The 13402-nt window shown below is 38.4% G+C and overlaps 1 protein-coding gene across 6 annotated transcripts in view; it reads right to left on the bottom strand.

The window, feature by feature from the left end:
- The window catches only part of slc4a5a (solute carrier family 4 member 5a), a 57501-nt gene extending 44225 nt beyond the window's left edge, over positions 1-13276 (bottom strand). For all 6 annotated transcript variants that reach the window (XM_086077150.1, XM_086077154.1, XM_086077152.1 and 3 more), the window contains exons 1-2: positions 13100-13276; positions 519-577 (exon numbers count right to left, since the gene is read on the bottom strand). In XM_086077150.1, the coding sequence (XP_085933276.1) occupies positions 519-576 (58 nt within the window). In that variant the 5' untranslated portion in view covers position 577; positions 13100-13276. The remainder of the gene's footprint in view (positions 1-518; positions 578-13099) is intronic.
- Positions 13277-13402: the final 126 nt, after the last annotated feature.

Raw genomic sequence — 13402 nt, 5'->3', positions numbered from 1 at the left:
CACATCACTGCCATCATGTCCTGTATCTCACAGAACATGTTTTCATCTCATTTATAGTCAATATGGCTTTCTGTGATGGACAATGGTTTAAAACATGTATTTATCACAGTCAATGTCAGTAGTTGACATTTGTAACAGTGGCAGATGAGATATTTCATTTCACTTTTTACTCATGGAGCATTTTCTCAAGCGTTGACCCACTGAAAGAATTATTCCGCACAACTTATTCTATTACTCACTCTATTAACAACAGTAAACATATTTTTTCTTCTTTGCACAAATACCAACACAAAACAACCCTGCAATGTTTTATAATTCATCATTTGGAAACCACGTTTGACCATGTGCTGCCAATTAAAGCTAATTAAGCATTCGTTTACATGTGTAATAGCAAAACTGTGAGCGTAAGAGGATAGACTGCTCCACAACATGCAATTCAGTTTCCCTATCTTCAGCCTATTCACAATTGTCAACTGAATAAATTATTACGTGGCATGGAAATGCAGTATTACACTTACCTTCCTGCTCCTCATAACGTTGGTGCGAGGCACCCATCCCTCTGTCTCCGTGTTCCATCCTGGTAATATCAACAAAGAGCAACAGTGTTAAGAAGAAAGTAAACAAATATTTTAAAATGGAGTATTGTTCCAATTTTTTTTTTCTACAGTCATTTACGCACTAAAATGAAACATTTCACAGAATTGCCGTTGTTTACACACGTAGCAAAACACTTGTCCAGAGTTGCATAGCAATAGGCACAGACTCAGCTTCGCACTTTTTGCAAAACATTACACAGTGATTTGCACACAACACACCTCTACACACCTCTACACACATTTTCATACCTTAGACACAGATAAGGATTGTGAGGTTACTTCCTGGTCGTGACAAAGCTTGTCAATGACCACACCAATATACATGTTGGATAATCACATCCACCAAGTATGGAAGCATGGATGTGCTTAATTGGAAATACATCGTGCATTCATTTTTATTTGTCTACAGATTTGTATTTGTCTAACGGTAGTAAGAACAACTATTTTGCTCTGATTTTTATTGTTGAGTGTTATGTTACTGGAGCTGAGTATGGTAAGAAATGCAATTTGTGTCATTTGTAGTCCTTTTGCAACAGGTTTCATGTCGAAGGTGTCAGAGAAGATTAAAAGCTTTTTAAAAATTTGTATTCAGTGCGGGCAAATGGAACAGTTAGCAACAAAATGTAATTTGAACGCAAACTGTTAGAACTAACACTTCTCTGTGTGATGAAGATGCAAAAGTAAAAGGGCAGTAGTCCAATAGATAAAGTAGATAAAGGTGTACCAGTGAGACAACACCCTGGTAGCCAATGGAGGCCATCTCACTCAAGAACAATGATTTATACTTTTACTAATAAACCTCAGAAGCACAAAACACCAAATCAAACTTTTTCAGACATTTAGCTGAAGTATTCATATACAGTTTTTTCAACTGCTTACCCACAATTTTAAAAACAGGGCTCCTTTTTTTTTTTTTTCAAAATATTGCCGCAATTATCCAAACACTACACTAAGTTTGTGGAACTCCCACACTGTTTGAAAAATGACACATTTCATTCACAAAAAACACACTTATATTGAGAACATACACATATTTACAGAAATGCTGTTTTGTTGTCATCTCATGAACACTGTTTGAAATGATGAGACACCACACCACCGTGACCAATATACGACACATTTGTAAAACAAAAACAAAAAACTATTTTAGGGACTAGCATGTGCTAGACTTTTTTGACAGGTATTTTTATGTAAGGATGACAAAAGATATTATTATATATAAAGATATACAGAGAAGTGTTACTTCTTACAGTTTGCGTTCAAATGACATTTTGTTACTAACCGTTCCATTTGCCCGCACAAAGTTTTGGAGGGAAAAGCTTTTATCTTCTCTGACCCTTCGACATGGAACCTGTTGCAAAAGGACTACAAATTACACAAATTGCAGACTGAAAATATGCATTTCTTACCATACTCAGCTCCAGTAACATAACACTCAACAATAAAAATCAAAGCAAAATAGTTTTTCTTACTACCGTCAAACAAATACAAATCTGTAGACAAATAAAAATGACTGCACAATGTATTTCCAGTTAAGCACATCTGTGCTTAACTGTGTTGGATGTGATTATCCAACGTGTATATTGGTGTGGTCATTGACAAGCTTTGTAATGACCAGGAAGTAACCTCACAATCCTTATCTGTGTCTAAGGTATGAAAATGTGTGTTGAAGTGTGTAGTGTGCATGTGCAAATCACTGTGTAATGTTTTGCAAAAAGTGTTGAAGCTGAGTCTCTGCCTATTGTTATGCAACTCTGGACAAGAGTTTTGCCACGTGTGTAAACATCGGCAATTCTGTGAAAATGATCATTTTAGCGTGTAAATTACTGTAAAAAACTGTAAAACAAGTCTTCATAATCTAAGATGGATTTAAAAAAAAGTTGCTTTAACCTTAAAAAAATATATTTCAAGAGGAAAAAAAAATGTTTGTGGGTTTGTCATTGTTTTTTGTCATTTAAATGACCTCCTTACGTAAAAATACCTGTCAGAAAAGTCTAGCACATGCTAGTCCCTAAAATAAGGGTTTTTACAAATGTGTTTCATATTGGTCACAGTAGTGTGTAACTGACTGCAATTGTGTCTCATCATTTCAGACTGTGTTCATGAGATGACAACAAAACAGCATTTTTGTAAATATGTGTATGTTTTTTTTTAAATATACTTTAAGTGTGTATGTTGTGATTGAAGAGTGTCATTTTGCATTATACAAATTTAGTGTAGTGTTTGGTAAATTGTGGCAATATTGTGAAAAAAGGAGCCCTGTTTTAAAAATTGTGGGTAAACAGTTGAAAAAACTGTAATATTTACTGTTGTCACAGAATTATAATTAGGTACAGTATATTTTGCCTGCTCAAAAAGTTTTGGCAGTTTTTCATATTTGTGACTTACATTGCTTCATGTTGTAATGCGCAAACATTTTACACATTACCTTGTTGCCCAAATTTTATGTATTTATCAAATGGATTTTTGTGTTAGTACTGCAAACACGCAGTTTAAAGTGTTGCACGTGTGTGTCATTGCTCTGATTCTATGAGAGCCAAACAAGCGCAACAACAGTCGTGAATCTTGTGCGCTGACCTGCATGTTGGCTTATGCAGGAGATCGATGGGAAAATAATTAAAAGGCAGGCCAAGTCAATGGAAAGCTGCATGATTGAAACTAATGTGAGGGTAACTTGTCGCACGAGGATCAAACTCTCACATTGAATGCAACCAGCAGAGTTTAGAGCCGCCATGTTTCAATTGGGCAGAGCTTAATGACATTGACTGGTTGATAAGATATTTGCTGCTGTCACATGCAGATGTGAAGCAGTGGTGGTTGTGGGTGCCGAGCAACAAGGGCCAGTGGCTCTGTAACGCTGAGTCGAGACTACCCTGTGCCCTCCCAAATATCTTTTACACAGGTAGTGTAATTATTAAGATTGTGATATACAGTAGCTTAGACACAGAAGGTGGAACTAATGTGCACTGTATCAAGAGCTTAACAAGCGGCAAGTTTTTTTTAAGAGAAAGTCAACCCCACCAAAAATTCTTGACAATAATATGTTCTATGCAGCCCCACTTGTGTAAATACGGTATTCTGGTTAATATTGCGTCAGTGGAATATGAGTTAAATGGCAAAATCCAAACGTTATAAGAAGGCGGCCATTTTGGCACTTGCTGTCGAGTGAAAATGAAATCACGGTTGCTCAGGACTCAGGAAACGACCAATCAAAGCTCACCTGTTTTCTGAAACTGAGCTGTGATTGCTTGTTACCTGAGACCTGAGCAACTGTGATGTAATTTTCACTCGACAGCAAGTGTCAAAATGGCCGCCTTCTTATAATGGTTGGACTTTGCTACTTCTGTATCTTTCTCACCGCACTGGTCTACAAAAATATCAGGAGAAAAAAAACACTCATGTGCACAGTTACCTAGGCTAGGTTCATACTACAGATCTTAATGCTCAATTCAGATTTTTTTGTGTGCAATCTTTCACATTACACATTAATTATGACCTCAGTCTGTCTTATGTGTGAGCTAAATGTGTCCCCAAAGTGACTTGCATGCGCAGAAGAAAATATTTTTTCTCATCTCATACCTACAGAGGACCGATGTGGGAGGAGGTCAAAAATATTTAAAGGAAATGAAGCAAGGCTTTTTGGTCTCATTTTATGGAAACGTCTTCTAACGATGATGTCACATCATTGCAATAAATGAACCGTCTGCACAGTTGAATGACTATTATCACCCTAAATGTCCACATTATGCTTCATGTTCCAAGTGGGATTAAATTCAAGTCAAATAAGGTCAACTACTCGAAACAACTTTGTAGTTTCACAGACGATTGACAGTACAGTAGTCTATCGAGTACGCTCATATCCGGCTTTTGATAACGTATAGTCGGATACATGCGACTACTTGACACAATGCTCTTTGCCTTTTGTTTTTGGTGTGTATGGGGTGAGCACTTCTCCCTAATTGGTGGACCTTATCCCCGACTTGGTCCACCAATCGGGGCAAGGGAAGAGCTTTGATTGCTGCATTGGGTTCAGGTGCGGGACAAGCTGTGGTCATTAGTGGCCACAGCTTAAAAGGCTGGTGGTCAGGTTGGGAGGAGACTGGCTGTTTGTGTGTGTTTGAACACTCCCCTTCCCCTTCCCCTTCCCCTCCCCCTCCGTTTGTTTAGTTAGCCAGCCCCTATACATCTTTTGTTTATTTGTTTGTTTGTTTTGTTTAGGCCGTCTGTCTTTTGTGAAGCGCACAGTTCGCCATAGTTCTTTTCTTGTTTGTTTCATTATCCACGATTCATTAGTGTTTGCCATAACAACTATCGGTCATATTCTGCAGTCAGTATTTCCGTGGGTGTCACTTTGGCAGTGGGGACTCAGCTCCGTTCTGTTTTGTTTCTGTGTTTGAGGTAGGTGAGACCGGGGCAAATATTTCAACTTCATATATTTTCAAACATGCGTCGTACATGGACAAATTCTAGCAGCAAATCATGTGGACTCATGTGGCTCTGCTAGATAAGATATCTTTAAACTAGAGCAAGTATTAGCCAACATGTTAGTTTGGGGCAACTTGTCTCAGTCCTTTTAGGGTTTGTTGTCACATATGCAAAGAATGGGCCAATAAAAAATGCAACTCAGTTTATGTATGCCCAAATTGTTCTTCAGATTATAGAGTCTGATGAGTGAGGAAATTAATTTGCCATGTTTTGTTTCATTGTTTAAAAATCGTTTTTTCAGTTGTTGGAACTACAGTATCCCCACATGTCAGAACTGGTTTAAGTTTCATGATGAACCATCCATCCATCAACCAAAATGCTTTATAAAAAAACAAAAACAAATTTATTCTCAAGTTTAAGTGATATACAATTTCTCTGGCTGTGAAAAAAACCCCCAGGAGAACAAAGAAAATGTTATCCTTGTTTTATTAGTTGCAAAATCCAATTTGACATCTTACCCCATATAGTGTGACAACTTACCCGTTGGTGGGGCAACATGTCACATGTTCACTACCTCTATTTGATGGCTTATAACTCAAAGCAAATGTACAAAGTATGAAAATTACATGAATACAAAAAATATAGCTAAGACTTTCATCTGGTATACGTTTTGTTTATATATGATGTGTTGATTCCAAGAAATATCCATCCATCCATCCATTTTCTTAACCGCTTGTCCTCACAAGGGTCGCGGGGGGCGCTGGAGCCTATCCCAGCTGGCTTCGGGCGGTAGGCGGGGTACACCCTGAACTGGTTGCCAGCCAATCGCAGTCCAAGAAATATATAAAAGTATAAAAAAGTGATACAACAAGCCCCGGTCTCCCCTATAGTGTTCCGTTGTGTGTTTCCCCAACCGTGTCTTGTCCCACCTCATGTCCACCCGTTTTGTTCAGTGTGCCCCCTTTCCCACCACTTCCCTCCTCCATGTGTGCTACCCACTCGCCATAACATCAATGACGTGCCACCCGGCACGTAACAGTCTCATTGCAAAAATTCAGATGCATAGTATGAAAGTGACCCAGGTCGGATTTGAAAAAAATGAGAAATGAGCCATTTAGACTGACATAAAAAAAAAAGAGGTAGTCCTACAGGTCGCATTTGGGCAAAAAAAAAAATCTGATTTGAGTCATAGACTGGCCATAGATTGCGCTTGCACTGAGCATGAAAATAGGGCCCGTTGAGTTTACATTACATTTTATTTCTGGTCAAATGCAAAATTTCTATTCATATTTGAAATAATGAAACAGCTTTTTTTGCTCTGTTGTACTACTTTCACGAAGTGTTGCATTTGTGGGTCCAGGTGCTTGACATAAGTGTATTCGCTGTCAGGTGTTGTTCTTGTGCTGGCTACTCAAAATGCCTTGAACAAAAGATATACTTGTATCTGTGTTTCATGGTGAAAAGCAAACCAGACATATTACAATTTTATTTTTACATCATTTGGGTTTATGATATGAAAGTAATTTATACAGACGGAGTTGCAGAAGAGTGACACCAAATTCATAACTCTACCATTTGTCAGTTAATAAAATACCATCATGAATACATATTGTAAAGAACCTTACTACATGCTTCCTACACGTTTGAGATTTCAAAATTCCGTACTTTTCCCAGACCCTGATTTACATACAGTATTCTCTAAGAAAAAAATCAAATAATTTGACATTTGAGTAAATAGATGCGTGTCATTCTGATTTTTTATTTGCTAGCCAAAATATGCACAAAAATACATCCCGGTGCAGACAAACTCCCCAACCCTCCACACATATGATTCAAAACTGCCGCTTCTCCCATGTTGGAGATGTCAACTGATTTCACACAAAGTCTGCAATTAGCTTTCTTCATCAGTTTGGGATCCTTAGCCAACTAGTCTTTATATTTGGAATTTATGAGCCAGTCATCAGAGAAATTATATCTACCCGTTATGAGTTTTGTAAATGATCATGCAAGATCAGATGTGTATACGTCAGGTTTAATGCCCAATGAGGTACACTTATCAGGGATTAATGGAGGTGTGAACCAACGGGCAACGGAGGATAGTTGCCAGGCCATTAATCTCTGATGTAACACCTCGAAGGGCATTCAACCCGCTTATACCATGGTCACTTGCCAACGGAAATAATTCATGAAACTACCAATTCATAATTTCATATAGCTGGTGTCAGGCTGAAACCATGTACCTCCAAAATGGTCACTTTTCTAGATACACCCAAAATGACATGTTTGTTCAACCATTAACAATCCATCATCGAAGCGAAGAAGCCATTTTCAACACTTTGGATTGGTCAATAATTTGTAAATATAACAGTCACAGGTATGGACTGACTGCTCAGCGCAAGTAGCGATGATGAAAAACGGTGGCCCCTCCATCATCCCTTCCGTCTCTGCTCTTAAGTCATTATCAAAATGCATGCAAATAATAAACACAATCAGTCTTTCCTTTTTACAAACATTGCGCATAAGGTTTGCGCTCAATGTTCAATCCAATGATCACAGTGATTTATTACAATACTCTTTCTATTGTGGACATCCCAGAGGGATGGGATGGGATGGGATGAGTATAAGTTGCCTGGTGGAGTGAAATTTGAGTGTTACACAGCCAAGTTGAACTGCAGTTGGGAACGTTTGCAATGGTGGCTCCCTATCTCGGAAATTAGTGCTGTCACATCAGTGTCCTTCACACCCAGTAGGCAGCAGGGATCAATACTGAACACAAGCTGCACTCAAGCTTACATGCACATGGGACATTGTGTTACAATGCCTACACTGTAAAAAACAAACAAACAAACCAGCATTTTATGATAATTAACAGTATTATTTGACAGTAATTTGTTGTTATCAAGTTTCCCCTTTAATATCCCAATAATAACTGCATAAACTACAGCATCCTTGCATTTTACAACTGTTAAATCCTGCAATAAAAAAACTGTTATATCACAACAAGGCCTGTAATATAACAGCAACACAGTAAACAAATGCAAGGAACAGTATTCATATTTGTATTAAAAAATTCCCTGGTAAGTCACCTGACTGGAAGTTTCTTGCGTAATTAATGAAATATAAATCAACGACAGAGCCGCTTCCCGCCCCTTCTGGTAGCGCTCATGGAACCTTAGATCGGAAAAAATATGACTGATCAGTGAATGAGCGGAGAATTATTATCTTTTGGTCCCGTTTGAGTTGTGACATGAAATCCAAATATGTTGTTCATTTAAAGCATACATTTTACTATCAGTATCACAGTAATTGATTGGCCCACTGCAGCTGTGACGTTACAGTATAATTGAAATATCACAGATGTGAAATTACAGTAAATTGCTGTAAGTATATTTCACAGTATATTGCTGTGATCCTTACTGTGAAAGTCATGCAAAACTTGTCCAATTATTTATTGTGAAATCACAGTGAAAATTTTTCAGTGTACACATATGCATTGTATATGTGCAGTCCAAAAAGCGAATACAACCTTCACATTTGTACAATTACAGTATTCAATTCTATATTCTCATATGAACTGAACAAATGGCACTTTGCTACATCAGTAGTCAGTATACGTATACAGCTTGAATAACAGCATCAATTCACTGTCCCGTGAAAATAACTCAACATACAGCCATTATTGTCTAAACCGCTGGCAGCAAATCCCTGAATTAAAATCTCCAATTTGACCAAAGTGTCAATACAATATTTTGTCATCGCCATTTTCTTCCAGCACTGCCTTAACCCTGAGTTCACTAGCACCTCGCAGGTCAGTCCTCTTCCACTGTTCCATGATGACATCACATAGCTGGTGCACATTAGACGGCATGTGCGTCTGCAATTGAAGATGCGACACAGATTGTCAATAGAGTTTAGGTCCCAAGAAATGCTTGGCCAGTCCATCACTTCTCAAGCAAGGTAGAGGTCTTGAAGATGTTGGCAAACTGCAATGTGGCCAATCTTCCAAAGGTAGGGTGTCAGGTTCTGCTTCAATAGGATTTGATTCGGCAAACTGCAGACCTTCTTGTGTATCATTCTTGCAGAGGCTTCCTTATGGAATGCCAGCCATGCAGACCAATTTGATGCAGTGTGAGCATTGACAGGCTCACCCTCAACCCCTTCAAGCTCTGCAGCAATGCTGGCAGCAACCGTACATCTAATTTCCAAAGACTACCCCTTGATATGATTGATGAACTTTGATCAACTGTGGCGAGGGAACCTGTACTGTTAAACTGCTGCAGCCCATTTTCAGGTAGTTGGCGATCTTGGCCATCGTATGACAACTCTCTTTTTTTCAGATCCTAAGAAAGGTACCAAATTGAGGTGCTACATTGAACTTGCAGTGAACAGTATGGAAGTGTGTGAGTGACACCACCAAATTTAACGTTCTCCCCATTCAGACATGAGACCTGGGGTCCATTTCACAAAACAGGTTTAGTGAGAACCTTGAGTCCGGTAACCCTGAAATGCGAAAAACCAGAGAAAGAGAGGTAACCCTGTTTCATAAAAAGAGGTAACTTAAGCTCCTGGCCTCAATGAACCTAACCTGGTCGGTACCAGGTTTATCACAATAAACCTTGAGTTTCTCTCTGACGCCGCCCCTGTAATATTATTGTGATTGCAAAGGACTACATTTAAATGTATGCATTGACCCAAGCAGCAATTGTCTCCCCTCTCTTTTGCACCTGCTGCGGTGTTGAACTTTTTTTCTAAAGACCTGTTCAAATTCACCATACTATTGCATTAAGATTTTCAGTTTGAGAGGGGTAAAAAAACACCACATGGTGACTTGTCAAATCGGGGCTCCACTGATGCGGTCTTTTTATAGTGGTGGTTTACGCGCTTAACTCCAGGTAACTCGAAACAGCTGTCCTGGAACCGAGTTTCCTATCTCAGGATAGGTCAACTCACAATTCAGGGTTAGTATCAGAGTTTGTTGAACCTGCTTTGTGAAATGGACCCCTGGTAACAATAACGAGTTACTTATGCCGCTTTTCCATTAGCCCCGCCCGGCACGCTACCACACCACACCGGCACCTCACGGAACGACACTACACGGCCGCCATTGCATTTCCATTACAACAGGCGCGCGGCGGGAAGGGGGCAGGATCATTTGAACTGTCCAAGCCAAGCTTGCACTCCCGCAGTACGCGCGGCTCTGCCATAACATTTCACAAGTGACAAGTCGCGCCAACATTGAACATTGAAATTTACAATTTCATATGGACCACCATGGATGAAATATTGCGATCTTGATTTCACGATCGACTTGCAAAGCTATTTCTGAATGGAGAACTCAGCCTCATTCATTTAACTGTGGCTCAAGCTCTCATTCAAGTGAATGGGAACACACGACCACTTGCGATTCTTTTCAAACCGCTATCATTACAAATCCATCCACAAGTACCTTTTAAATCGTAAATATAGTTCAGCGTTGTTGTAAAATATTATTATATTTATTTACTATATATATTGTATAAACTGTATTTTTATGACTTTGGCGAAGACCGGCGGGCGCCTCTGCCTCTCTCGTGTAAAACCAGGAAATGGGCGTGTGCCACGGCATTGCTTGCTGCGTTGCTGTTGGCCAATCAGATGACAGGTGACAACATGGCCCCGCTCGGCTTCAGACGACCGGCGCTGCAGAAGCACCTTCGAGTTGGTTCTAAACAGCGGTTCCGTTGTAATCGCTTGGCCCCGAAAAATTCCCATGGAGACGCAAACATCTGGGGACAAAAAATGCCGCTTCGGTGTGGAACCTGTCCGGTGGAAAAGCGCCATTACTAGTTATCAAGGAGGGCCACTTTGGACAGTTTCACTTAGGGGTATACTTATTTTGTTGTTGGAGTTGTCCCATGGAAAAAAATACTCAAATAAAATATTTTATTTAGATTTATTAGATCAACATTTAATTAATCAATCGAGTCTAGACCTTGTTTATTTTTTTTTTTTACTAAATATGCATGACATACAGTTGGTGTAAAGGAGCCCATTACAACAACCATCAATCCAGTGTCCTAAACATTGCTCTTGCTAAACATGTTGAAAGACTAATTGATGATTAGAAAACCCTTGTGCAATTATGTCAGCGCGGTTTGAAGCTATTCAGCTAATTAGAGAAGCTTTAAAATTGTTTTTAAGCTAGTTTAATATCAGGAGCATTTGAGTTTATGGGTTTGTTTATACTTTCAAAAAGCCATAAAATGACAACTGTCTTCTGAAAACGCAACAGTCTATTCTCGTTCTGAGAAGTAACGGCAATTTCATGCAAGACATTGCTACGCACAAACCAGTTCTGACCAGAATAGAAAGAGAAGTAGCTGGAAGTAGCACTCGGTGCCAACTGTTGCCAATGTTGTTTTTTCCTCAGGTCTCATTCAAGGTTGCAAAGACGTTCGCCAGGCGTCCGCAAACAGTTGCTATGGTCACAAACAGTTTTTCTTGTCGCTATAAAATTTTGAACATATGCAAGAAAAACAGTTTGAGACTGTGCTTATTCTCAACTTCAGTCCCCAGTTGGGCTCTTTCACAACATTGCAGCATAATACAAAATGTAAAACATACAGTAATTAAATCACACAATGGAAAAGTAATACAACCAATATTGCATTTACAGTATATGACATGAAACCTTCACTCAGTCGCAACACTACAGTGCAATTTACAAAATACATCTTTAATAAAATAAAATAAAATAAAGACCAAAAAAGCATAGTTCAGAAATACCACACACTATTTACGGGGGAGTCCATTTTTTTTTTTTCTTCAGCCAAGTTTTAGTTTTAGTAGTAAGGATCTTAAAATTCAAGATGGATTTTATTTCTGATGGCAATGTGTTCCAGAGTTGACAACTCTTACAGGAGAAGGCTGATGGATTTTGCAGTCTTGGTTTGGGCAGCTTCTGTTTTTTTTTCTTCTCTCCCAATAATTCAACTGAGTGGCTCAGGTGCTAAATTTACAGTATAGGCCCTCACTTGTAAATAATTTGAGAAAGCATAATTGACCACAGCTTAGGAGGTTATACTTTTTGAGAATGTGGCAGTGGTGTTACCTGACTTAAAAAAAATAAATAAATACTTTAAGTTTGATTATCCAGGGAACCAATTGATTTGGTGTCAGTGGGAGGTGCTTGAAAAAAATAGGGCATCCTGACAGTAATGTCTAATTAATTTAAAAAAAAAAATTTCATATTGGTGTATAAAGGGGAATCTCGAACGATTACAAGACCATGCACAAATCCAAATTCACAATCTCAATTTCCATATTACATACTAATCACAACAATCAAAAGTAAGAATGTAAGAATCAGGCATACATTGCTTTGACCATTACATATTTTATTTTTATTATTATTATTATTATTGCCCAAGGTAAGTGTGGGGGAAAACATATACACAGAGCAACAAAGATTTCACTTATCACAAAAACATTTCAACTGTTGGTCTGTTTATGTTTGGCCAAGTACATTTGAGGGGTTTCCTAACAACCTAATAACAAACACAACAGAAGATTAAAACAAACACAACAAATAACTAAACACAACAGCAAATTACAAAACATAACAGCAAAAAATTATATCAGACTGAGTAAGCTTGAGTGCTTGAGTTCTCAAAACCTCCTTAAAAGCTCCAATATAGCCAACTTCTCTTTGCAAAGTGCAGCCTTAAGAATATATTCAGCTCAAACTGCAACTTAAAGTAAGCTTTCAATAATCACATATTCCCACAAATTGCAATATTGCCGAACGCATAGTAGTTTTGTTTGTTTTTACATGTCTGTATTTGTTAAAAATAAAATCCGTTATAAAACATGTCTTATTATTTCAATATATTGTTTTTGTTCAATTAAAATGTGTTTGTGATAAAAGATTGAAATTTTGAGTTTGTTACACCACCCAACACAACAACATAACACAGCATAGCATTGCGTATGATAATGTTTGACCGTGGAGAACAACAGAACATGAAATGGCCCAGTGGATGAAAAGCAAACAAACAATAATACTGTCACAAAATACAATATAACACTAAAATAATTACCTGGTTCAGTTGTCAAGACAGATGAGGCAAAAGAAGAAATGGTCCAGGTATCTTGTTTGGTCACATCAGTGAAAACACACCAGTGGTGTATCAGCAAACTTGTGAATAAGAACAAAGTAAAGAGGAAAGTGCTCCATTCTGTTTGCTTCCTATTTATCTGTCTGTCTGATTGTCAAACTGTCTCTCTTTCACTCTCTCTGTCTCATGACTGGTTCAATAATGGCTAAACTAGGACTGGCAAAGACCTCCAGGCAGGAAGTTATGTCAAAATATACTTGACATCAGTCCGTCATAGGAAATCTC

Source organism: Leptonotus elevatus, chromosome 5 (assembly GCF_054856555.1).
Source record: "Leptonotus elevatus isolate MCC_2025b chromosome 5, RoL_Lele_1.0, whole genome shotgun sequence".
NCBI lineage: Eukaryota > Metazoa > Chordata > Actinopteri > Syngnathiformes > Syngnathidae > Leptonotus > Leptonotus elevatus.
The sequence above is the reverse complement of the archived record's forward strand: the minus strand, read 5'-3'. Positions and strand labels throughout refer to the sequence as shown.